Source organism: Vespula pensylvanica, chromosome 5 (assembly GCF_014466175.1).
Source record: "Vespula pensylvanica isolate Volc-1 chromosome 5, ASM1446617v1, whole genome shotgun sequence".
Taxonomy (NCBI): domain Eukaryota; kingdom Metazoa; phylum Arthropoda; class Insecta; order Hymenoptera; family Vespidae; genus Vespula; species Vespula pensylvanica.
This window is the reverse complement of record NC_057689.1, coordinates 8,785,166-8,810,257: the sequence shown is the minus strand read 5'-3', so window position 1 is coordinate 8,810,257 and position 25,092 is coordinate 8,785,166. Positions and strand designations below refer to the sequence as shown.

General features: G+C 26.4%; 7 protein-coding genes across 12 annotated transcripts; 2 read left to right on the top strand and 5 right to left on the bottom strand.

Annotated features, from left to right (window-relative positions):
- Positions 1-2: 2 nt before the first annotated feature.
- On the bottom strand, positions 3-1,592 carry LOC122629411 (histone H3.3-like). Its single transcript, XM_043812795.1, has 4 exons — positions 1,573-1,592; positions 948-978; positions 301-455; positions 3-204 (listed from the first exon to the last, which is right to left on the bottom strand). The coding sequence occupies exons 1-4, from the start codon at positions 1,590-1,592 to the stop codon at positions 33-35; spliced, it is 378 nt and encodes a 125-aa protein (XP_043668730.1). The 3' UTR covers positions 3-32.
- LOC122629728 (SWI/SNF-related matrix-associated actin-dependent regulator of chromatin subfamily A-like protein 1) lies at positions 1,478-4,972 on the bottom strand. Its single transcript, XM_043813497.1, has 11 exons — positions 4,278-4,972; positions 4,070-4,185; positions 3,897-4,006; positions 3,643-3,777; positions 3,375-3,552; positions 3,123-3,286; positions 2,883-3,047; positions 2,620-2,781; positions 2,421-2,528; positions 2,174-2,348; positions 1,478-2,067 (listed from the first exon to the last, which is right to left on the bottom strand). Exons 1-11 carry the CDS (start codon positions 4,684-4,686, stop codon positions 1,651-1,653), a joined length of 2,139 nt encoding a protein of 712 aa, XP_043669432.1. The 5' UTR covers positions 4,687-4,972; the 3' UTR covers positions 1,478-1,650.
- Positions 4,934-8,401, top strand: LOC122629731 (acetylcholine receptor subunit beta-like 2). The gene is made up of 12 exons (XM_043813502.1): positions 4,934-5,390; positions 5,477-5,634; positions 5,740-5,784; positions 5,869-5,978; positions 6,161-6,341; positions 6,440-6,596; positions 6,709-6,836; positions 6,920-7,095; positions 7,163-7,312; positions 7,411-7,520; positions 7,641-7,753; positions 7,835-8,401. The coding sequence occupies exons 1-12, from the start codon at positions 5,294-5,296 to the stop codon at positions 8,051-8,053; spliced, it is 1,644 nt and encodes a 547-aa protein (XP_043669437.1). The 5' UTR covers positions 4,934-5,293; the 3' UTR covers positions 8,054-8,401.
- On the bottom strand, positions 8,230-12,564 carry LOC122629729 (E3 SUMO-protein ligase PIAS1). 4 transcript variants are annotated; one of them, XM_043813499.1, is made up of 9 exons: positions 12,325-12,564; positions 11,300-11,466; positions 10,767-10,865; positions 10,544-10,688; positions 10,191-10,469; positions 9,998-10,099; positions 9,606-9,846; positions 9,102-9,518; positions 8,230-9,026 (listed from the first exon to the last, which is right to left on the bottom strand). In XM_043813499.1, exons 1-9 carry the CDS (start codon positions 12,445-12,447, stop codon positions 8,812-8,814), a joined length of 1,788 nt encoding a protein of 595 aa, XP_043669434.1. In that variant the 5' UTR covers positions 12,448-12,564; the 3' UTR covers positions 8,230-8,811. The 4 variants fall into 4 exon arrangements, with proteins under 4 accessions (XP_043669434.1, XP_043669433.1, XP_043669435.1 ...); XM_043813498.1 differs by having other exon boundaries at positions 10,185-10,469; positions 12,325-12,563; XM_043813500.1 differs by lacking the exon at positions 12,325-12,564 and adding an exon at positions 12,080-12,289 and having other exon boundaries at positions 10,185-10,469.
- A 1,233-nt stretch (positions 12,565-13,797) lies between these two features.
- Positions 13,798-20,163, bottom strand: LOC122629397 (kelch-like protein diablo). 2 transcript variants are annotated; one of them, XM_043812782.1, is made up of 6 exons: positions 19,556-20,163; positions 18,979-19,359; positions 18,578-18,893; positions 17,772-18,469; positions 17,253-17,595; positions 13,798-17,152 (listed from the first exon to the last, which is right to left on the bottom strand). In XM_043812782.1, exons 2-6 carry the CDS (start codon positions 19,293-19,295, stop codon positions 16,961-16,963), a joined length of 1,866 nt encoding a protein of 621 aa, XP_043668717.1. In that variant the 5' UTR covers positions 19,296-19,359; positions 19,556-20,163; the 3' UTR covers positions 13,798-16,960. The 2 variants fall into 2 exon arrangements, with proteins under 2 accessions (XP_043668717.1, XP_043668716.1); XM_043812781.1 differs by having other exon boundaries at positions 19,895-20,163.
- Positions 20,164-20,380: 217 nt separating this feature from the next.
- On the top strand, positions 20,381-22,310 carry LOC122629477. Of its 2 annotated transcripts, none has more exons than XM_043812919.1 (5): positions 20,381-20,601; positions 20,992-21,182; positions 21,288-21,455; positions 21,537-22,043; positions 22,154-22,310. In XM_043812919.1, the coding sequence occupies exons 1-5, from the start codon at positions 20,497-20,499 to the stop codon at positions 22,287-22,289; spliced, it is 1,107 nt and encodes a 368-aa protein (XP_043668854.1). In that variant the 5' UTR covers positions 20,381-20,496; the 3' UTR covers positions 22,290-22,310. The 2 variants fall into 2 exon arrangements, with proteins under 2 accessions (XP_043668854.1, XP_043668855.1); XM_043812920.1 differs by having other exon boundaries at positions 20,439-20,614.
- On the bottom strand, positions 22,274-24,743 carry LOC122629476. The gene is made up of 4 exons (XM_043812918.1): positions 23,877-24,743; positions 23,510-23,683; positions 22,655-23,398; positions 22,274-22,574 (listed from the first exon to the last, which is right to left on the bottom strand). The coding sequence occupies exons 1-4, from the start codon at positions 24,063-24,065 to the stop codon at positions 22,377-22,379; spliced, it is 1,305 nt and encodes a 434-aa protein (XP_043668853.1). The 5' UTR covers positions 24,066-24,743; the 3' UTR covers positions 22,274-22,376.
- Positions 24,744-25,092: the final 349 nt, after the last annotated feature.

Below are 25,092 nucleotides of genomic sequence, written 5' to 3'. Positions count from 1 at the left end.
AATTTACAGTCGATAACGAGTTTTACTTTATTTCATTTGTTGATAATGTCAGTTCGACCTCTTAATCGTCGGTTCAATAACATATCATCCTTTTGAAGTGTTACACGCTTCGCATGGTTAGTCAATAACAATGAATCTTCGAAAAATTGTATCATATACATTTCTAACGCCTCTTGTAATGCTTCTAGTGCGACCAATTGTATTCTATAAGAATATGATAGAAAACATTCTTATTTTCTTCGTATCATTGATCAGTTTTGTAGATTTGAAAATATTTGAAGTATGAATGAAGATGAATACCTGTAAATTGTGGAATATAATTCTATAAAAATTTGTCTAACTAAACGAATAAACGGTGCTCTCGGTATAAGAAGATGCGTTGTGTTTTGAAGATATATAATATTCCTTAATGCAAGTCTTCTGCGTCGTGGTATATTTCGACGTACTCTCGGTCGCTATTAAAATAATAATTTCAATTTGAGATTCTTTATTCATAGATAATTTAAATATAATCATAGTAAAGAAGATGCATGTGATCTTATTACTGCAGACTCTTCACTGGTCGTAGAAGAATCGACTCGCAAACGCATAATGTTTGATCTAAATTAATAAAATGAATTACTTCAATATTATATCCAATGGTAATTAAATAGATATAGCCGCATCTTCTTATCTGTCCTTTTTCTTTTGTTTCTGTTTTTGTAAACACGCAAGAAAAGAACAGATTAAGATTGTAAAGTGACATTCGACATAGTAGTGATAATACAAAAAATAGAGAGAGAATAAAACGAATGAAAAGAAAAAAAAAAAAAAAAAAAAAACTTGGCATCCATTTCATCAGAAAAATATCATCGAAATTTATATTTCTTCCGTTCTTTGTTTTTAAAGATCTATTCTAATATCTGTGAAAATATTACTGCTTATATTCGCTAGAAAAATTTACTAACCTTGGCCAAGATTTTCGACGTACCATTATTACTAATTTTTACGATGTAATATTTTTAAACGAGTGTTTTAAAATATTTTATTGTACCTGCCACCTTTGCGGATATAAAAGTTTTTTCGATATATTATTATATAAAATTCTTATCAAACGATAATATAAAGGATAAATCTACTCTTTTTTTATGATATTTGATGCAACCGTTAAAAAATATTATATCAATTATGTGAACCAAAAATAATCTTCTCATTCTGGTAAACATTTTATAAATAAAATTCGATGCGATTAAACCAATAAACGCATCGTTGCCATTAGAAACTTAGAAATATGCTCAGTTGATATTGTTTCTCTATTTTATTATAATCCATGTATATATGTAATTCGTTATATATATTTTATATATAATTCTTTAGAAGAAAATATTAAACTATTATTTGCATTACATTATGTGTGTATGTGTGTTACATTACACACACACACACACACACACACACACACACACACACACACACAATTCTTTAGAAAAAATTAAGATTGAATTATCATTTGCATTACATTTTATTAAACTTAGATATAATACTGTATTATCATTAAAAAAATATAATTATTAACGTAAATCTGTTATAAACGTAAAATCGATTGTATCCATTATAACTTTTTTGTTCTATTCAAATAACTGTCTCAATCAGTGTAATCTTACATTCTATTCATGAAAAATTCCAATCACAATTTTGCAGATCTTCTTCATCTACATTTAGTAATTCTTTAATATCTTTAATAGGAGTTTCTTCTTCTCTTTTTTGTTCATTATTCTTTAATGATTTATCTTCATTTATTTCGTCACTTATATCCATCTTATCATCTGATTTCAAGTTTTTCTCTGGGGTTTTTTCCATGAAGAAATCTATTTTTAACTGATCATTTTCTTGTAATACTTGATTTGTCACTTCCGCTTCGTCCATGAGAATATTTTGATTAAAACCAGCTTGGCATAGAATATTTATCTTTCTTTGTATTAATGACCATAAATGATCATCAGCCGTTTGTTTTGCCACTAAATATTGGATAACAACATTACTGTCTTGTCCAATTCGGTGTACTCTATCTTCTGCTTGACATAAGATCTAAATTTGAAACATTATTTATTAAGAAATCATAAATTATTAATATTAAAAATTATTTCAAATAGAATTTGATATACATAATTAAAAATAATAAATAATAACATACTCCAGGGTTCCAAAATAATTCTGCAAAAACTACCAGTTGTGCAGCTGTTAGCGTAATACCAGCATTTGCAGCAGTTATAGATAAAATAGCTACCAAACAATTTGTATTGTTTTGAAAATTATTGACCAAATCTTTTCTTCTATTTGAATTAGTCTTTCCATCGATCTTAATATATCTATAAAATTATTCTTACTTTATGAATAAAAGTAAAAAGACACAAGTTTCATTTAAAAGTACTAACAATTACCCTATTTCCATAGATTCTGCAATATCACATATTGCATCTAAAACATGTTGATGGTGAGCATAAATAAGACATTTCTGTTTAGTTTCAAACAGTTGAGTGACATGTTTACTGGAACATTATAATAAAAATATTAAAAAATAAAGTGATATTACATGTGCAGTACATCAAACATAATAAAACAAATGAATAATGTTTTTACCATACAGCTTTCAATCTTACAAAGCTTGATTTATTATAATACTGAAGAAGTGCATTATGATGTTCTAGACCACTTGAAACTTTTTTCTCTAACTCTTTAGATATATCTTCCATTTCTTTTATACCAACTTTTATAAGAGCTGGATTCAATATAATGACCTTCCTAAAAATCACTTATCTTTGAATTTTTCCATAAGTATAGATAAATAAATACACATTATATATATATATATATATATATATATATATATATATATGTATCACCTTGTTTTTGTTGGTAACTGATTTAACACATCAGTTTTTAATCGTCTAATCATACATGTGGATTTTAGTAGTAATTGTAATTCCTGCATATTTGATGATCCTGTAAAATCCCATCCAAAAAGTTTTTTTTCTCCTGCACAATATCTAATTCCATATTCTTGATATCTAAGTGAAGCATTGTATTAAAATTGTATATAAATTATATTTCATTCGTATGTCATATTTAAGTTTAATACTTACCCCATAAAATTGCGAAACACAAGATTAATCTGAGTATACAATTCTATTGGACGAGACAAGGCTGGTGTTCCACTAAGTAAAATTATATGTCGTGCACTAGATACAGCGCTTTGTACAGCATTAAATCTAGCAGTCTTATTGTTTTTTAAAATATGAGATTCATCCTGTAGAGACATTTTTGTATTTTAATTGATATAATAAAATTTTTAAAATGCACTTTATATTTAATAATATATTTACTCTAGTACATACCAAAATGACAAATCCAAAACCACGCCTTTTAAATATTTCTACTGCCCTTACCAATATATCATAAGATACTATAACAATTTTTACATCATCGATAAAGTCTTTAGTATTGATAAATTGATGAACATAATGTGCAGGTATAGATGGTAAAACATTATAAATAGCTTCAGACCATTGATACCTATAAAAATTATAAACAGATACAAGTATTATTTATTTTAATTTATTTATTTTTAAAATTCACTTAAATTAATATTTTTTAATTTCTTACCTAACAGAAGATGGTGTTACGATTAACAAAGGCCAACTATCTTTAAAATAATATGCTATTCCCAATGCTTGCAATGTTTTTCCCAGTCCCATATCATCAGCAATTATACAACAACCATTTTTTGAAATACCGTAACTAAAAAATAAGAAATATTTGAAATACCATAATACAAAACATAAATTTAAATCTACCAAATTTTTTTAATATAAATGGATTATAAACTTTGGTTATAAAAAATATTATACAATATTTACCAGATACCTTCTTGTTGAAAAGGCATTAACATATCTCTCAATGTTGCATCTATTGGTGACAAATCAATGGAAGATATGTCATTGGATGAATTTAAGTTTTTTTGGAAAATCTAGAAATATAAAAATATCAAACTGATTTTTTACAAATAATGTCTTTATAATAAAATTAATACCTGAAGAACAGATTTTGGTATTTGTATTATCGAAAAATTAGATTTTAATTCTAATAGCTTCTTTATTAAATTATCATAATCTTTCAGATGAAAATTCCATATCTTTGTCTTTATGTCTAAAATATAACTTCTTTTTATTATTTGTAATTATTAATCGTTATAAATATTATATAATACATTATATATTTAAATATTTTATACAATTTACCATATATTCTACTGTCCACCGTTTTAAATACTTCGATTACAGATGATAAATAAGATGATGTTTCTATCGCAAATCTTTCATTAGTAATCATATAGCATTTTCCTGTTATAACAGAATTAATACCAAAAAACTTCTGTGGTGTCATAGGTGTATATCTATTATTTGTTTTATATGTCCGCATAGGCCCAATCCGAGAATTGTTTGGTTCAGATCTGAGTATAGGATCAGTAATAGGACGTTGAAAACTACTTGTACTTTGTGAAAAACTTTTTATAGGTTTGTTTTGGTTTCGTTGTACTTTTCCTGGATCAAATGGTGATTTTACTTTTGATTGAATTTGTTGTTTTCTTTGTAATGCTTCCAAACGTTTCTTTTCTATTTCTTCCTGCGTATATCGTACAGTTGCCATTTATACAGATGAAATTATCAAAAATATAATTATTTGTTTGTTTATTTAAATACTATATAAAAAGTCAATGTTAAAATATTCTTTAATGTATTCTTTAAACAATTGTATAAGTTCACCGCACAAGATGTATCACCACATTTTTGCGTGTATTTAAATTTCTTTATTTCGTATTTATTCTTTAAAAAGATTGGGTAGAAGTTTATAGAGGTGAAATTTCAATGTATTATGCACGATAAAACTTGGTAGTTTTCAGTTTCAATTTGCCTACTATAAAGAAGTACATAGTTCATGTTCGCGCCATAATTTGAATTGATTTGAATTTGCCATATGAATTGCTATATCCAATCGCTGACTTCTCTTTACAAGTAACGTTAATGGCGCTAACTTCGGATATCGATCTGAAAGCACGACTGCATTTGCAGTAGTTTACGAGATATACGTGTTCTGCTTATCACATTTACTTTTTTCTAATATTGCACATTTTATAATTAGCTTTATTTTGTATAAATTAAGTTTAATTCTAAAACTGCCGTTAATTATAAGTTTTATATTTTGTGTTCACAAGTACCCCACCCATTTACACCCGTACGTGCCAAAAGTCTGTAAGATGCGAATACTTGCATTTATCGTGTTTAATGTTTTCAGCATTGTGAATGGTCAGTTTCTAAATTTATTAAGTACAAAAAGGAATCTTGTCGCAAACAGTATTTATTATATTCTTATAGATAATGTTATTTATTGGATATAATTGTAGAACAAAATAATATTAAGAAATTAATTTTTGTACCAGGTACAGTAGTTATGAGAACATTTGAAGCAAATCCAGATACAAAGCGACTTTATGATGATTTATTATCAAATTATAATAGACTTATTCGACCAGTCATTAATAACACAGAGACTTTGACAGTATGGCTGGGATTAAAACTATCACAACTCATCGAGATGGTATAACATTAAATGATCTTCAAGTTATACAGGATAATTAAAAAATAATGCATTTGAAGATAAGTAAATATATTTATATTTTTTATTGATATCAACATTTTACAGAACCTGAAAAATCAAGTGATGATAACTAATGTCTGGGTAGAGCAGGTGAAGTATATTTGCACAATAATCATTCAATTATAATTTATTGTTTATTATATATTCTACAATTAATTATTATTTTTTCAATAGAGATGGTTTGACTACAAATTACAGTGGGATCCAGAAGAATATGGTGGCGTTGAAATGATATATGTGCCTTCTGAAAATATATGGCTCCCAGACATTGTGTTATATAATAAGTAAATAATATGAAAGATATAATCCTTTATTTAATTAATCCAGAATTTTAGATTATGTTGTAATTTTTATAGTTATATTTATTTTTTATAATAGATGACAAAACACCATATTTATTTTTTATAATAGAGGACAAAATATAGAACATAAGAAGTTGATTTTATAAAGTATTATTATTTGACAGTGCTGATGGAAATTATGAAGTAACACTTATGACAAAAGCTACACTAAAATATACAGGTGAAGTGTTTTGGAAACCACCAGCCATTTACAAATCATCCTGCGAAATTAATGTAGAATATTTCCCCTTTGATGAACAATCCTGTGTTATGAAATTTGGTTCATGGACCTATAATGGAGCCCAGGTTATAAAGTTTAATAAATGTTAAATTTATCTTGTTCACATATTAATATATCTAGATTAATTTTGAATTAATTTTTTACATGTGATCCTTACAAACAGGTTGATCTGAAGCATATGTTACAAGAATCTGGTAGCAATTTGGTAAAAATTGGTATAGATCTGACTGATTTTTATTTATCAGTTGAATGGGATATTCTTGAAGTCCCTGCAGCTCGTAATGAAGAATACTATCCTTGTTGCGAAGAACCATATTCTGGTAAAAAAACTCTCTTTACTATTCAATCTATTTTATTGACAAAGCAATTAATATTAAGTAAGGTAATTAAGTTAAGAGTCATATTACTTTAATCTTCTATTTAATGATGCAGATATTACCTTTAATATTACAATGCGAAGGAAAACTTTGTTTTATACTGTTAATCTTATAATTCCATGTGTGGGTATCACTTTTCTTACGGTATTAGTTTTCTATCTTCCAAGTGATTCTGGTGAAAAAGTAAGTTCATAAAATAGTTATGTAAATTTATATCTCTAAATGTTACGTATAAACTACAATTCTTTATATGTACTATTCTCCAGGTCTCGTTATGTTCTTCCATTCTTCTGTCTTTGACCGTTTTCTTTTTACTACTAGCTGAAATAATTCCACCAACTTCATTGGCTATACCTCTGCTTGGAAAATATTTATTATTTACAATGATATTAGTGACTTTATCCATTTGGATTACCGTATGTGTTCTAAATGTCTATTTTAGGTAACAAAATTAAATTAAAGTAAAATAAGTCCAATAATTGCACATATAAATTAATAAATTATTTTAGATCCCCCTCAACACACAGTATGTCACCCTGGGTAAGACAAGTATTTTTAAATTGGATGCCAACAATTTTAAGGATGCGTAGAACTCCATATACTCCTGAAAATGAGGATGAATATATGGATAGTGGATATACTAATGAAATTGATTCCAGGTATGTTTGTGCCAATAAATTCTATTATTTTTATATAAAAGATATACTTAATACTTTCTAATTGTAAAATATAAATGATTGATTTAACTTTGCAACAGTGTGAGTGATTATCCACTAGAATTGAAAGGCACAGATGGATTTGAAAATGTCACATCCACATACAAAAATATAAGAGAGGATGATGCTAGAGATATTCCTCATGCATCTGGTATGTTATAACAGAGTCAATATTCGTTTAAATCTTATATTATTCAGTTACTCTTCCCATTTATACTATAAAAATATTATGAGCTACTTAACATTAATTAATATTGAAATATTGTTATAGTTACTGACAGTGAAAATACGATGTCCAGATATTTGTCTCCAGATGTGATATCAGCCCTTAAAGGGATTTCTTTTATTGCGCAACATATAAAAGATGCAGATAAAGACAATGAAGTAAAATTATTGTGTTATATTATTATATAATCTTTTTTGTAATGGATAATATAAATGTTTTATATGGATATGTATTTATAGGTGATAGAAGACTGGAAATTTGTTGCAATGGTTTTAGATAGATTCTTTCTATGGGTATTTACATTAGCATGTTTCTTTGGTACACTTATTATTATATGCCAAGCTCCCAGCTTATATGATACAAGAGAAGCTGTGGACAAACGACTATCTACAATATCATTACGTAAAATGCTTTTGCCTCAACATCCACCTCAACATGAACTTGCTACTAAACTCTAAGAGACATTAAATTCTAAGAGCCATAATCTCATTAACATAAGAGTCAATACATAGATATGTATTAACCATATTATTAGTCTAATCCAAAAATGAATATTAATTTATAAATCTTTTAAATTGAATAATTTAATTACCTATGATAAAATCATACATTTATTAGAGAAAGGTTTACAATATTAAAATATACAATTGTAAATCTTTATTAGTAATTAATAGATGAAAAACAGATATAAATACGAATTTGCATGTATACGACGATGTACGTAAATAATGAAATAAGTTTGCGTATATGTATTACATACACTGCTTGCTTTCGATGCAAATAAATAGTTTACATGTTATACATTATTTTAATAGATTTTATATCCCACTAAAGAAAATTGTCGCTTATAGAAAGATAAGTTTATTTTTTTATACAATATACAACTTTTTTCGCTGTTTTACAGTGAAAAAGTATATTTTTAGCCTTTAAGTATTTGGAATATAGAAATGATAATAAAGTTATTCGGCAATGAGTTTTTATAATGAAATAAATTGTACACCAAGTAATAAAGTAAAGGAATGCTTAAACAAGTAATAATTTTAGTAATATGTGGATCTGATTAATGAATACTTTTATAGTTAAAATTATACTAAAAACAATGTTTTGAATATTTCTTTTTTTTCATATTATATGTGAAGTTGATGATGATCACATCAGAGAGCAAAGAAATTCCTCATTGAATGTTGAATTCCTATTATTTTTCTTGTAAAGAAAATCATTCTAGATCGATTATCATTAAATCTGGTGATTCACTTGTACTGCTTATAGAACTTGTTTGAGATTTTTTGGGAGGAGTGGAACTTCTAGTTTTTTTTTTTGTACTTTGACTTGGTACGGAATCTTCGTCATCTTCATCGCTATCCGATATTAAATCAATGACAACTGTACGTTTCTTCTCCTTTAATACTGGTATAGTAGGACTGCTTTCATCTAAATAAATATATAAAAATAATATATGAAACAAGATATATTGTACCTTTCATGTAATTTATTGTCATATCTTACCAAGTTCTACTGTGTCCACATCTATTTTACGATCTTGTAAATTAGTTGCCACTTTTGTTTCAGTTTTATCCCTATCTTTCTCTTTTCTTAGTACTAAATTTTCCCAAGAACCATCTTGAAGCAATTGTATCTCATTAACATCAGGTAATAATTTCTTAGAATTTAGAACTTCTTGAAAATACCCATCAATAACAAGATTGTCATGTAGAGCAGGTTTATCACATACTGGGCAATTCCAAGTTGGTTTTCGTTCATTCATTTGTAAAAATAAAGAAGCATCAAAACACTGTAAATGTGAGCATGTTGATGCACGACATGGTGTATTCATTCTCATTTTTCCCAAAGGACAAGCTAACGATACTCTGAGTGATGTAGTAGCTATTTCACTATCTGCATCTTCATTGAGTTTTTCTTTTACTAAAGATTATAAAAAATATGAAAATTAAAATATACAATAAAGAAAAAATATTAGTATGAGAATAGGTTCATAATATATTTACTTACTTAACCCTCTGGTGTAATCAGAATGTCTAACACCTCTATTCTTTAGTCTTGTTAATAATTCTGCACTCGAAAGTTTCCTTACAAGATACACGGCAATTGCATATCGTCTGCCATAATCGGATGACCAAGAAACATGAATTTGATTTCCCACAGTAGGTGACAATTTAATTAAAGGACTAATATTTACTGGTCTAGGAGGTCTTTTTGGTTCTACACCAGGTTTATTTGTAGGTATAGGATTCTAAATAGATACAATTAATTATTAGATCTATTAGTTATCATATTTTTTTAATAATATTATAATTTATTAATAAATGCTAACTATTATTTATATATATTAATTATATAGTTGTCAAAATTGTTTTAATAATAAAAAATTTAGCTTTACTTACGGGTAATTGACAGAGTTTTCCATTAACTTTTACAACGATATTTGGTGGAAAATAATCTTCTTGTTCACATGACGTTTCTTGTAAACAAAACCTCATCTGTACCTATATATTATATTCCAAAATAAAATAAAATAAAAATTTAATATGATGTTAATAATTTATATATGTTTGAAATAAAGTAATTTACCTGTACCATGTAATCCATTTTGCTTCCTGCGCGACAATCTCGAGAACTAGCTATATCAGTTGACTGTTGTGGTGTTAAATGAAACATAAACGTATTTTCTTGTACTCTTACTGATCCTTGTGGCATTAAACTAGATGGTTTCAATAATTCTGCTAATAAATCAAAAAAAGGTAATTTTTTCAATTTGACATCTGGATGAACAGGATATTGCCCTGACGGTATTTGTAATGGTACTGGTAACACTTTCGGTGCGTATGGATATGGATTGTATGTTGCATTTGTTCTCTAAAATATTAAATTTAAATTAGTTAATGTAGATTATAATAAAATAATATATAATATATATAATAATATTTTACTTGTGGTGCTACACTTGTGTAACCTGCAGACTGATATACAGGAGTAGTTCTAGGATTTTTAGGTAAAGATGCTTGATGTGCAGGTGGAAGTTCTTTCTCAGAAGCAACTGAACTTTGTGTTTGTTGTTGTTGTCCGATAGTTTGTCTATAAGAATTTTATGTAAGTACATTACATTAATAACATTTAAAATATTTTATTTAAGAGAACAATTAACGCATTTACCTTGTATAATAACTTCTAGAATGCATACTTTGATCAATTTGAGTATCTCCAGTTCCATCAGTTTGAACATACATTTGATGTGCTGCTAATTGATCAGCTCTATATAAATTAATAGAATTATATATTTTCTAATATATATATAACAATATTTATAAATTAAATTATATCAAACATATATGAACGCATGTACACTATTTGTTATACTTGAATAATTAATTAAAAAAAAATTATTATTAATTTAATATCAATAAATTTCTCTCTGAAATTATGAAAGAATAAGTCACTAATTATTTAAAATGAATAAAACATACTACACAATGATAAAACATACAATACAATATAATATTTGGGTTATTTGCTAGTAGTATTTTTAATTTTTTCTTTAATAAAGTTTACTTTTATGTTCTTATAATAACTCGAAAAGTTTACAACAAATTCAAGTACTATCAATAATAATAATTAAATCATCAAAAGAATATAAAATCGATATTGATATTGAAATATATTATTTATGTTTATATATGTTTACTTACTGTATCGTCTTGTATAATTCTCGTATTTTAAGCTGGACCGGATGTGATCTGAGACGTAATAATTCTAATGCTCTTGTTTGTAATTCGTTTTTTCTGCCGGACTTATTTCTACCAGCAAAACCCAAAAGCATTTGAAGCTCAGATACTCGGAAACTTAATACCATATTCTGTAATAAAAATCAAATCATGTACATGCGTTTACATTTCAAAACTTTCATGTGAAATAGAAAATAATATATTTGACATTGTACAATTTAATAATATAATTCTTACTAAATTTTAAATAAATTATAACATCATATTTATTCGGAAAAAGTAAAAATTAATTTTTAAAAAATTAAAAAAGTAAAGAATAAATTATTTATATTATACAACTTTGCAGTATTGAAAATTAAAAGCAAGAAATCTGTATAACAAAAGATTATTATTAAAAATATTATATTATAGTTTTACAATAGTATATTAATTTTTGCAACACCAAATATATTTTATGGGTTATAAGCTCTTATCCTTATCACCATCTGTGTGTATATATATATATATATGTTATTATATTCTACTAACACACACACGCACGCACACGCATACACACACCATTCAATTTTAATAAGCAAATATTATTAGAATAAAGTACCATAAAACAGTGAATATATAATAATTAAGGTCTGTGGTAAATTTATATATAGATTGCGATAAAACTACATTCTGAAAAGTGGAAATTTTGGGTTAGCTGTCAGTAATGAACAAAAATATATTCAATATTTAACTTCCATTACTTACAATTACCTTCCATCAATAATGTTTGATTCTACCATATTTGTACAATAATTACAATATTACGAATACAGTACGCGACTAGAAACTATTTTTTTTATCCAACAATACTTCGTGTGAGTATACAAAATATGCAATCAAAGTAATAATTGAAACTACAAGAGGGCAACATGAGTAGCCCAGCGATGCAGATCATTGACTTGTATTCCAGTGTGTTGGAACAACTTTTCACTGTTTAATACTTTACTTACCTCTAACTCTTCTGTTTCCGCCATCTTCTTCTTATTGGCTTTATCTTCCAAAAGATACAACAACACAGCGTTTGCTATCGCTATGGTTGAAAGCTTAAAAAAAATTGGCAAAATAAACGGCATTTGAAACAAATGTTAGTTCAAAAATGAGTAAAGATTTCCTGCAATGGCTGCGCACACCTCGTTTATCCAACTTGAATTCATATAATACAATAACCTTCTTCAAATGGCGTAACTCTGCCATCTACATTCGTTACACCAGTAGAAACTGGTAAAAATTAAATGATGATATACTTCTTATAGTAATTTATAATATTCACAAATAAATTCAATTTGAAATTATTAGATCTTGGTATATAAATGAATATATTAAATAAATATGAATTAATTATATATTTTACTCCTCAATTAATAAGTCCTTTTAAAAATGTATTCAGCCAAGATGTGTAAGAATAATCAATGAACATTTGTAGAAAATGCTATATCAGTTTTATAGCATTTTAATAGATTAAGTGATCAGTTTATACTTCTATTTACTGTTTGAGCTATTATGTTCATAATAAAAATGATAAGAACAAGGAATTAAATATTTTACCAGCTAAATATTTCACAATTTCAAAAATGAATTGAAATCTAATTATTTATAAATTTTATTCTTGTTTAAACAAAAATTTCATTTTCCAAAGTATCTAAATATAATTATAAATATATTAAAATAACATTACTTTCTTATGATCAATATTATCACAACTTCATAGTAAAAACATTATGTCTAAAGTTTCTAAAGCATAAAATATTAAAAGTGTTCTCAACTATTAAATTTCATTTAGTTTCAAAAAGGATACACTGAAATAAAATGAAAATAATAAGATGGTCAACAAATAAAATAGATATTAAAAAAAAAAAGAAAAAAGAAAAAAAAATTGTATATAGATAGCGTTGCTTACACTGTACACTTATTTTATTCTGCAGTTGTCTATCTATGTTTCTTTTACATCCCTAAGAAATGCGTTTTGTTAACTTTGTTATTTTGGGTAGCATTTCCTCTATTTTGTCATTAGAATTTTCTTATATATTACAATTCTCTAATATTATTGATTGTAATAGTTATTATAATCATATAACATAATATAACATATACAACTATGTTGCGTAAATAAAAATCATTAAATTTTTTTTTTTTTTTTTTTTTTTTTACATGAAATGTAAGATATATTTAAAAAAAATATATTAGAGATTTGAAAATAATGTATTAGAATGTTACGTATAATATATATATTAAATATTAAGCATATTGATATTATACACAAAAAACAATGCCTTAGTAATAATAATATTTTAATTGCATTATTTATATTCACCAAATATTTCTTTAATTATAAAATAAAATAAACGATGTTACTTTTATAACTTTATATAATAATAGGAGAGGATAGGATATTGACAATTAAAATGATTATAATAGAATTGACATTTTTGTAACATTCTCACATTCTCATGTTTATTCATGAAACCATCTTTCAATAAATTTAAATTCTATATTTTTCTATAAACAAATTGATGCATGTAATTACTGATAAATGTTCTAATGGAAATATGTGTGTCTTATGTATGTTAATATTTTTTAAAATCTTAAACCTAGGCCAGTCTTGCTTAGTGAACATTATTTTGCAAATTGTATGTAAGATATAACTTTCAATATATATTTCTGACATGATTGAAGAAATAAATGTGTGTAATAAAATAATTTTACAAATTAAAGAATTAACGAATGAGTATAAGTTAATGAAATATTGATTCATAATTATATTCATTTCCTTAAAAAAAAAGTATTTGTTATATTTATTAATTAAATACTAAATATATCTTTGCAGATTATCATACAATATATCTATTTATCAATTTATAATTTGGAGAAACACAGCATTTTGTGGTATATATAGCTATAATTTTATTATTTTATAGTAATTTGTACCATTTGAAATATATAAATCTGTTAACAGAATTGTATTGGTGTGTTCTCAATCAGGCACGTTAGCAAACAATGCACGTGCGAATATAACTTACATTCTATATAATGAATTCTTTTGATTTACAAACTAATTAAAAAATATGCTATGACTGGCAGTTTTTCATGTGTTCATAGAGAATGTTATATAAAAAAAATTAATGGAGAATAATATAATAATATATATATATATATATATATATATCAATAGGTTTATCTGAAATGCTACATTATATTATTTCAATATTTTTATATTAGACATGCATCCTGCTTTCCACAACAATCTCATATATGTAACAGAACCAGAGAAAATTTTGATATTTTCATATGTTTATTTATTTAATTATTTATTTATATAATAGTCGAATTCTTTTTATAAATTTTTTACTCAAATAAATAAAGTAACAATTAACGTTTGTCATGATTAGTAAAATATTGCTTATATTCAGCCAAATTTGCTGTTTCTTATTAGATTATTATCACATAAGTTACAATATGAAATTGTTTCTTAATGATCCCTATCACCATTTTGTACATTAATAGTACTTTTATATGCATTTAGAATAAAAGAATTTATTATAGTGCCTTTTCTGTATTTTCTGAATGTTATGAAAATTGATAAAAGAATTCCATCAATACAGCTATGTTAATATTCACTTTTGAAAACTGTGTTGCTCTATGAGCATATATTTTGGTGTCTTTGTTATTATATACATTTGAAATTCATACAAAGTTTTTAAAGTGTTGTGTGATACATTATCTACTTAAAATAAAACAAGAATGTGTTTTTAAAAAAATGTACTGTCTGATAATATTTGTGTAATGAAACTCATGACTTGATGATTATTTTTTTGCATTTTGTAATCTTAATAACATAAAAGGTGTTAAGCACACTTCAAATGTGCATTGTTTATTATAAAATGTATTGTTTTAGTTCCCTTGCATATTCATCTATATATACAAAAAAAATTATTAATAAATAAATTCACTATAATAGAAATGTAATCTAAAAAAGATAAATGATTAATTTTTTTATTTATAATTAAATGGAAGCTTAATAATCCAATTAAATTGTGCATGTTTTTACCATTGTTTGGATATATCTTTCTTTATCCGTAATAAAAAACTTGAGTATTTTTTGTAAAATAAATTAAATGCACATCAGTAATTTAATACTATCTCTAAGACTGGAATCTGTATGTTTTATTACATATCCAAATACAAATCAATTTTATATGAAAACTTATAAAGTAATATTGTATTCAATCAACTAAGAAAAAGGCAGTAACTGATTGTAAATAATATAAAACTTAATATTTAAATTAAAAATGTTTTTTTCCTACTTGATATCTTTGATTTGTTAAATTGAAGGATCTATATTACAAATTGTGTTTAAAACTGATAGTATAACTTTAACGTAAAAATAAAAGATAGTAAATCTATACACAGTATGTATGATTGGATATTATACAACAAATAAAAATAATAAAATATAAAGATAGTTATATATTTAGAATGATAGTTGCATGTTATGATTAAATTTCAAGTAAACATCCAATGTTTAAGCATTTTTATCAAATTGTGATGAATGATGTAACTATGACAAAAAATCAATTTAACAACAACTTGATAATTACATAAATTGATCAGTCAGTCTCATAAATAAAAAAAAAGAAAAAAAAAACAAAAAGAAAGAAGAGAGAAAAAGAAATATACATTTACTTTGGTAGTTTCTTAAAATAACTACTAAAAAGCAAAAAATCTATTAAATATCACTTCAAATAATCAAATTTGTTATAGTATGCACAGATTATTGGCATTAACAAATTTATCCAATATATATACAATTATTGCTATTATAAAGGACTGACAATTGGCATGACAGCAACATTGAAAAAAGTCAAATATAAGAAGCAATACTGGATTATATTGCAGAGGTAAGAATGAAATATAAATCTTCATATAAGAAATACATTGATACCAATTAATTAGAAATACAAAATAATATCTCAATATTTTTGAACATTTTGTTCCAAAATAGATCCATTTTAAATTTTAGAAATGTTTTTCCAAAATATCCCGATAATCTCTGCAGAGTAAGTCCATATAATGATGTATATATTAGTAATTAAATTAGAATAAGTAATAAAATAATATTCTCTATCAGGAACCGATTTTCAATGAATCTATAATATAATTCTAAATCTTATTACATCATGTATTAATATTGATATTGTTTGAGGCATCTTTGATTTCTATAAGTGGACTCATTATTATAACAATTTGATACAATCCAGTATCATAGAATGTGGTTTTTTGATACAAATAAACATGTATACTAACATTTTCGATATCAATTTCGGTCCCTGATATAAATTATGATTTAAAATATTTATAGAAAATATTTCATTAAGAAATAGACTTCATCGGCAGAAAGGCAAAATCTGTTTGTAAAATGCAAATTTCTTTTTATATAATGCTCATTGAACGACGGTATCGTTTTCTAGAATTAGTTATAACAATAGGAACCGATATTGGAGCAGGGGGAGTTACAGGTGTAACAGGAGTTACCGGCGTAAGAGGAGTCACTGGCATTTCAGCCGTTTGGGCTGAAGAGGGTAGCCTGAGCTACCAAATATAGTTTTCAGTTTGTGGAGCTCGCATAACTCCCACACCTCCACCAAGTCGTCTATAATTCATACAACCACATAGTTTCCACTGATTTTGTTCTGGATCATATACTTCAATTGTTTTTAGATATGCTGTTCCATCGAATCCACCTACTGCATACAATTGACCATTCACTACTGCTAAACCAACCTGTTTCAAAACGTGGGTCAATAAAAAAAATTGAAACAATAAGGTGATCTTGATGCATTAAAATGAAATGCATTTAAAGTAAATGCACAAGTAGACTTACTCCGCTTCTTCTTGAAGTCATGGCTACTATAGGACTCCATGAATTTGTGTGAGGATTATATCTTTCTGCACTGGATAGCTCCATGCAATCATCGCGTCCTCCCACAGCATAAATTAAATTATTAAATACTGCACAGCCTAAATGTTTACGTCTTGTAGACATTGGGGATACTTGAGACCATTTGTTGTGTCTAGGATCATATCTTTCTACAGTATTCAAAGGCGATTGTCCATCGGACCCGCCGATAGCATATAAATAACCGCCAAGCACGGCAACAGCTACTCCTAATCTTCTTGTAGTCATTGGTGATACTTTTGACCATTTGTTTTCTTTAGGATCATACCTGAAATATATATATATAATATATCTTATATAAATATATAATGTTTTTTATATTTCAAATAATAATCTTTCGCCTATTTCTTAATTTAAATAAATCATTTAATGAATTATGTATAATAAATAATAGCAGTATATTTGCATTGTATAATATTGTAAATAAAATAAAAAGTCATCTACCTTTCAACATGATTAAGACATTGTACTCCGTCTTGACCACCTACTGCATAAAGATAGCCATCCAAGACAGCAACACCTACACTTGTTCTACAAGATGTTGTAGGTGCAACATCACACGACCATTGATTTGTTTGAGGATCATACCTTTCTATACTATTTAAATAACTTTGTCCATCATGTCCACCAACAGCATATAATAATTCATTTAAAACTGCTACTCCTACACCACATCTTCGTTTACTCATTGGTGCAACCATTTTCCAATCTCCAGTATTAGGATCAAATCTTTCGACACTTGCAATAGCATCACCGGAACACCAACCACCAACAGCAAATAATACTTCTCCTCTTCTTGTAGGCTTTCTAGGACGTGTTCTGGGTCCTTGCATCAATGGTCTTTCTTGTGGCAATAATAAGTAATTTTTTGCTTCGTCAACTAAATCTCTACATGCATCATCTGAACGAACTAATAAATCCGATCCTACAGTGCCTACTAAAAATTTTGGACTGAGAAGTGGCAACCGCACATGCTGTAAAACTTGTGCCAAGTGTTGCCTTCTTTCTGTTACATTATATTTAACCCAATTCATTACAGCACTGAAAACTTGTTCTTCTGTTCGTACATTTAATTCATCCGATGATATAATATCAACTAATTGTCCAACAGGTAATAACAAAAATTCTTCACTTTCCATTACCTATATAAAAACAGAAAAAATATTATACTGTTGAAATATTTAAACAATTTGAAATATTTAATAAATTATCAAATATTTATCATTTTACTGAAGTTTGTCAAAAATTACCTCTTGAAAATTATGTTGAGTAAATTTATCAGCAATACGTAAAAGTTCTCGACACGAATGAGTATCTGCGAAAGCTCTTATACCCAAACAATTTGATGGATCCAATTGTCGTTTTAAAAATTCACAGCATATATCTTGAATTTCTGCTAGCTGAAGAAGGCACGCTGCTGGAAGGAGAGTTTGGACATTTGCTTCTTCGACAATGATGTGCGAAGTATAACAAAATTCAATGAGTAATTCCATTGCCAATTCGTCTATGTCACGTATTGTAACTTCAGTCTGACGAGATTCTGCTAATTCTCCAGTAAACATAGCTCTGTAGTAATATTCAAACAAATATAACATATGTTTTGTATTTTTTATTACTTATTTTTAATATTTGAAATAAAAAACACAATTACCTGAAATATGGACTGCAAGCAGAAAGAATGACTCTATGTGCAAATATCTTCCTAGAACCAATGTTAAGAACAACGTCACATAATTCTCTATGACGACGAAGAACATTTAGTTCAGTAAGCATAGCACGGGGATGTTTTTCCGATGTATGACTTAAACGTGCTGGAGAAGTAGCACGTTCTACAACCATGTCACCCATCCTTTGTGAGGATGGGACACTTGCCCCTGCTCTCCCTGAGGCACCCCTGGTCCCTCCAGCTAGCTGGAGGCGCAGTGGGGGTGACGCCCAGCCCCACACCGAGTCTATCTGCAACACCATTCACCGACCACCACAAGTATCGAAAGTACCTGCAGCAGCTCTGCTTCTACTATACTACCTTTACCTAAAAATAGAAATTAATATTAGAAAAGTAAAACTATTAAATAGTCATATTTTATCACAGTTTATTCATTTGATATTCAGTAACTATTTTTGTACAAGACATTATAATTAAGAAATAAATAATAATAAACATGTACTAGTTTTGAAATTAGTCAAGTAAAATAAGAAATACTGAAAAAAATGTATTATACACTTACTGAATACATTTACGATTATCAGGTAAATACAATTTTCTACAAAAAAATAATTGCGAGTATCACATCTATAACTTAAATAGTTGTAAGTCATGCAGTTGTACAGATCTGTGAAATTTTGAGATATACAAAACACTTCTATAGATAGAAACAAGCAACTGTCAACTTTAGTTATCTGTATCAATTAAAAACCAATTTTATATATCATCTCTTTGAATTTGACTTTATTGTTTTTGTATAAAATGATTGGCAAGATTTAACAGAATAGCAAACAAACAAATGTGTTTCACGAAATTAAAATTCGCAACGTAAAAGTGACTGATCAACAGAATGTGTATTTACTTTCAGTTCGTTCTCAAGCCCACTGACATTAAAGAATTCTTCAGTTAGTCTTCGTTTATACTATTTCAGAAAAAAATTCGTCATGTAACGATTTGTTTTTTAATGAAACGTTAAGATAATGTCATAAGGAAAACGTTAAAAATTATTCTACAACGCGTACCGCGGTATTCGACGCGGGTAAACTTTCATTTTAACAAATATCTGACGATTCGTGGATACCATTCGTATACACCATGATCGTCATGGACTGTGCATACATACATTCAGTCCCATCCAGCTGTATAGATCATTGTATACATGAAAAAATTATTCCTAGATTATAATTACGGTATGGAATCTAGGGAATTTTCTTATGTGGCTAATAAAGAACATCACAATTTTATTATTTTGTTTTATTAATTTTAATATTTCAATAACAATAATTAATAAACATAATTTTTTTTAATAAATAATATATATATATATAAATAGTTATATATAAATCATTCCATAAATAATACTTGAACCATTTAGATTGATTATTATATGCATGTATGAACGAAGCATAGTATTGTTTATACTGTAAGAGCTGGCTGATAATACGGTTATACAATAACAAAACTATGTCTAACGAACCTGCTATAACACAACTCTCTCATCATTTACAACAGAAATTATGTCAAACACGACCACCTTATCGACAAGGGAAAAAGTTGACTGCAGTTAAGGTAGCTTCGTCATGTATCCTTTTACTATACTATGTAAATGTGCGTTGTGGGCATTTAGGTTATGTTAACTCTATATATTTTTTGTTATATTAATATTTATGAAAATTCTACTGCAAACTTGTTAGAAAAAATATTTCATTAATTATTTTAGCTAATATACGGTTTTGTTTTTTTAAATGATCTTGAATATATATATGTGTGTGCGTGTGTATGTGTGTGCAGGATTATGCATATTTTAAATAACATGATATATATATATATATATATATATATATATATATATATTATAACTACTTTTAAATAAAGTAATATATATATATATATATATATTATAATTTTTTTTTTTCATTTTACATATATTTTCTCTAATGCATCACCTCCACTTAACAGATATATACGATTAATGATGAATCACAACATTTGATGATTTGTGATGTACCACAATTACAATTAAAACAAGAAATAAAAAAACTTATCTTTCCTTATGGAGCTGTAAAAAAAGTTCATGTAGTTTCTAATTATCCTTCAGAAGAATTTACAGAAGCATACCATGTACATTATGAAGATATACGAAGTGCAAGGTTCATACTTAGAAAATATAATTATGTTTAATTTCTTAAATTATCTAATTTGTATTTATGCATAGCACTAACAGAACTCAACGTTATTTACAATATATTGTGCAGAATAGCAAAGCATTTTCTTGATGGGAAGAATTTTTATGGTGGTATTCTACATGTTTTTTATGCTCCTGAATTGGAATCTGTATCAGAAACAAGAGCAAAACTTATGCAACGTCATAAAGATGTGTCTGTACGATTAAAACGTAATAAACAAGATTGTGCATATAATAGGTATGTATAAAATAATAATCATGGTCAAATTATTTATCATGCATTAATATTTCATAAAAATATTTTTATCTATAATATTAGGAAATTATCTCAAGGAGAACAAACAAAAACCTTACTGCCTTTGTCTACAGATCAGTTTAACCAAACTGATTATCAAGCTATTTACAATGAACCGTTTTTTAATAATGATCAACAATTAAATCATGAATCTAATATAGCAATAGAAAGAAGAAATATTCAAAGTACTGAAACTTCAACTGCAACAACTGTATTACCAATTCAATCTAAAATAATAAATACTGGAAACATAAGTGATGCAGGACATTCATCAGCAGAAATAAAAAATCATGATAAATGTAAAAAAAGAAAAAATTACAAAGGACAGTCTATTAGAGATAATATCAAAGTTAAAGTCATTAGACCATCAATCGTAGATACTAGTACTATTCTAAAATGCAATATTAAAGATAAACATATTAAAAATAACATATCTAATAACACAAATAAGGAAGAAAAAAGTACTATTGTTATTAAAAAAATAACCAATAATGATGCTATTAAGAAACGAATTGTTATAAAAGATTCAAGGTATTATATTTGTTAAATGTAATTTATTTTTATGTTGACAAAGAGAAATTTATTTACAAATTTATATTGCTTAAAACATTAATAATATTAATTAAATATTAATTTTTCAGTATTAAACAGTTAGTGAAACCAAGTCAAGATCTTCAAAGTTCTATACAAACAATGAAATTTCAAATACGATCAGCTTTACAAAAGTGTGAAAAGAGAGAATTTCTTGTCTTAACCAACAATAAATATGAAACATAAATATATTAACTGCAAATAGTACAAAAGGTTTTACAATTTCATTTATAAAAATACATTAAAACTTATTTTATATTTACATATAATCATTTAAATAATAACTGTGGAATTCACATCCCATTGAATTCCTTTAAATTTTGATTTTGCATAAGATCTCTTATGTGGTGGTGTATTTTCATGTTGTATTATATTACTGAAATTTTTATTCTGTAACATATGTTGAGGAGATTTAGTCAATATTGTATCTAATTGAGCATTATTACACCTACTTCTGAGAGGTGTTCGTTTCTAAAGAGAAAAAGAAAATTAAGTTAATGTTATTACCATAAGAAATATTATTTATATTTGTATATAACACAATTTGCTACCTTTGATGTTTCATTTATATTTGAATTATATGGTACGAAAGTTTTTCCATTTGTTTTCACTTTCTTTCTGTTCTCCAATGTATCTTGTACATTTTTATTTTCAACTTCAATTTTAGATTGTTCAGGTATTGGTGTACTTCCTTTCATTACATCATCATCAAATATAGCTTCAATTTCTTCTTTAGATGGACATGAAAATTTTTCTTCGTCATTTTCTTGATTACTATATTCATTAATCTCAGACTGCACCAAACTTTCTGATAACACTGAATCTCTCCATATTTTGATAGTATTTATTCTTGTGATATTTTCATTTTGTGAGCTTTTCTCACTACAAACATTATCATTGTTATCATCTTCATTACTAATATGATTAGTATTTTCACTTACATGTAATTCTAATTCATCTGTGTTTTCAGAAATATTTAATTGCAAAGATTTTATTGCTTCACATGTTTCATCAACCAAAGCTAGTATTTCGGGTGTATTAGATGATGTTGTTTCACAATACAAAAATTTTTGATGATCATTTGGCTCATTATGTAATTCTAAATTTTCTGTGGATTCTGTTTTTAAGTATTTAGTTGTTTTTTGAATAAGAATTGGAGTTCTATCAAAATCTGTAGATGGAGATCTTGGATCAAATCCTAAACTCGTACAATTTGTAAGATTCATTGATTTATATATCTTTGCATTATTTTTCAACTTAATAGTTGGTGTTTCGCAAGTTGTAAAATTTTCAATCTAAGTAATAACAAATTTAATATATCTTAATATATATATTTATAAGATATTCGTTAAGACAGAAAATGTTAAGAACTAATTATAATACTGATTTACATCTAAATAACTTACCAAAATTGGTGTTCTTGGTTGATCAATATTTGGTGATCTTGGATCCAGATATTTGTTTGATGTTAGAGGTGATATTGTTGCATCAAAATTGGTTTCTAAATATGGTTTTCTCTGCATATGTTTTGGTATTACATCAACCCCCATCCTTGTACTCTTAGATGGTGTACAATGTATCTATTAATTTTTGTTATCTATTTACTTTTATTGTATAATTATAAAATAATGAAGAACATTTATATACGAAAATACAATATTATCAATAACTGACAGCAAGTATAAAATTAGTTTATATCATATTTTAAAATAAATTGAATTATACAAATTATTATAGTTATAAAAGAACATTGTACTAATTAAAAAATCTTACCTTTATTGGTGTTCGACATATCTCGGCAGTAATTGACCTAGGATCTATCATCAATTTTCTGTGCGTAGTTGATGGAGTAATTGAATTACATTCTTTTACAACATTTAATTGTTCCACAGTTTCAGTCACATTTGTATTATTTTCTTCTACACTATCATGAGAAAGAAACTTACTCGTATAATTACCCATCACAGATCTATCTTCGTAATTCTCAAATTCAAGTGTATTCAGACAATTACAAAAATTCGAGCTTTAACGGTTTCTGTTGCTTTCCAATACCAACAGTCAATTTGCCCGGCGTTTCTCTATACATAGAGTTATAATACGACAGTATAAAAGAAGAATAATGGTTACTACTATTCTGTCATTGGTCAAATGCGAAGTAAGTATTCAAAATTGATTGGTTAAGATTCAAATGGAATACCAATATACAAAACTAAAAATTATATTAAAAAATATATGTATTTGAATTTGAGAGCGTAGATAATCTCGTTTTTATGCAATAAAATTTTTACCTAGTAAAAATAGAAATTTTAACGCTTAATTTTATGTGTTTATTGTTTATGTATCTGTACTGACATATATAACATATTATGCATAATTAGGTTTAATAAAAGACTGGCTTTCAGAGAAAATAATGTTTTATGCTTCGGTTCTTTATGAACACTATATTATTATTTTGAATCTACAAAAAATTTTCTATAAGTAAATTTTGTACAAAGAAACGATTATTTTTCAATATTATTAACATTATTGGATGTAGTTTTCTCGAGTGTTACATCTGCCATGTATCGATCTAGTATCTATCAAAAGAAATATCTAAATAATTATTAGAGTGCCAAGGAGCACTATGTTAGTCTTAATTTAAGAATAGATTTGAATTAATTATAAATAATGAATAATTCTGAATTTTCATTTTTGTAAATTTACTTATATTTCTCATTAAATTTTCTCGATTATTTTGGAATAATTATCTGAACATACTTATTACAAAATTCTAAAACTTTAACAAATCATCTTACATAACTTGTATTTTATTATTTGATTCTCTTACAATATTCTTTTAAATATAAGTAGTTTGATTATAGTGAACAAATATGGATAGCTAATTTCCATATTACAATATTTATAAGTTTTTATTCCTAGATTCGGGAAAAGTACAGTACCCTTTCGGGTCCCTAATGTTACAATTCTGAATATTTAACGCACTAAATTT

Coding starts and splice junctions, on each gene's coding strand:
- LOC122629731 (XM_043813502.1), top strand. CDS start 5,294: ATGCGAATACTTGCATTTATCGTGTTTAATGTTTTCAGCATTGTGAAT. Junction 5,391..5,476: donor AAGGAATCTTGTCGCAAACA/GTATTTATTATA, acceptor TTTTTGTACCAG/GTACAGTAGTTATGAGAACA. Junction 5,785..5,868: donor CTAATGTCTGGGTAGAGCAG/GTGAAGTATATT, acceptor TTTTTTCAATAG/AGATGGTTTGACTACAAATT.
- LOC122629397 (XM_043812782.1), bottom strand. CDS start 19,295: ATGGTGTTGCAGATAGACTCGGTGTGGGGCTGGGCGTCACCCCCACTG. Junction 18,470..18,577: donor CTCAACATAATTTTCAAGAG/GTAATTTTTGAC, acceptor GTTTTTATATAG/GTAATGGAAAGTGAAGAATT. Junction 17,153..17,252: donor TGACTTCAAGAAGAAGCGGA/GTAAGTCTACTT, acceptor GTTTTGAAACAG/GTTGGTTTAGCAGTAGTGAA.
- LOC122629729 (XM_043813498.1), bottom strand. CDS start 12,447: ATGCCGTTTATTTTGCCAATTTTTTTTAAGCTTTCAACCATAGCGATA. Junction 10,689..10,766: donor TCTAGAAGTTATTATACAAG/GTAAATGCGTTA, acceptor AAATTCTTATAG/ACAAACTATCGGACAACAAC. Junction 9,027..9,101: donor TGTGGACACAGTAGAACTTG/GTAAGATATGAC, acceptor ATATTTATTTAG/ATGAAAGCAGTCCTACTATA.
- LOC122629411 (XM_043812795.1), bottom strand. CDS start 1,592: ATGGATACAATCGATTTTAC. Junction 456..947: donor CGTCGAAAATCTTGGCCAAG/GTTAGTAAATTT, acceptor TTATTTTAATAG/CGACCGAGAGTACGTCGAAA. Junction 205..300: donor TTATATTCCACAATTTACAG/GTATTCATCTTC, acceptor ATATTCTTATAG/AATACAATTGGTCGCACTAG.
- LOC122629477 (XM_043812919.1), top strand. CDS start 20,497: ATGTCTAACGAACCTGCTATAACACAACTCTCTCATCATTTACAACAG. Junction 21,456..21,536: donor CAAGATTGTGCATATAATAG/GTATGTATAAAA, acceptor CTATAATATTAG/GAAATTATCTCAAGGAGAAC. Junction 22,044..22,153: donor ATTGTTATAAAAGATTCAAG/GTATTATATTTG, acceptor TTAATTTTTCAG/TATTAAACAGTTAGTGAAAC.
- LOC122629476 (XM_043812918.1), bottom strand. CDS start 24,065: ATGGGTAATTATACGAGTAAGTTTCTTTCTCATGATAGTGTAGAAGAA. Junction 23,399..23,509: donor AACCAAGAACACCAATTTTG/GTAAGTTATTTA, acceptor GTTATTACTTAG/ATTGAAAATTTTACAACTTG. Junction 22,575..22,654: donor ATATAAATGAAACATCAAAG/GTAGCAAATTGT, acceptor TTTTCTCTTTAG/AAACGAACACCTCTCAGAAG.
- LOC122629728 (XM_043813497.1), bottom strand. CDS start 4,686: ATGGCAACTGTACGATATACGCAGGAAGAAATAGAAAAGAAACGTTTG. Junction 3,048..3,122: donor GTGTTTCGCAATTTTATGGG/GTAAGTATTAAA, acceptor TGCTTCACTTAG/ATATCAAGAATATGGAATTA. Junction 2,068..2,173: donor AATTATTTTGGAACCCTGGA/GTATGTTATTAT, acceptor TTTCAAATTTAG/ATCTTATGTCAAGCAGAAGA.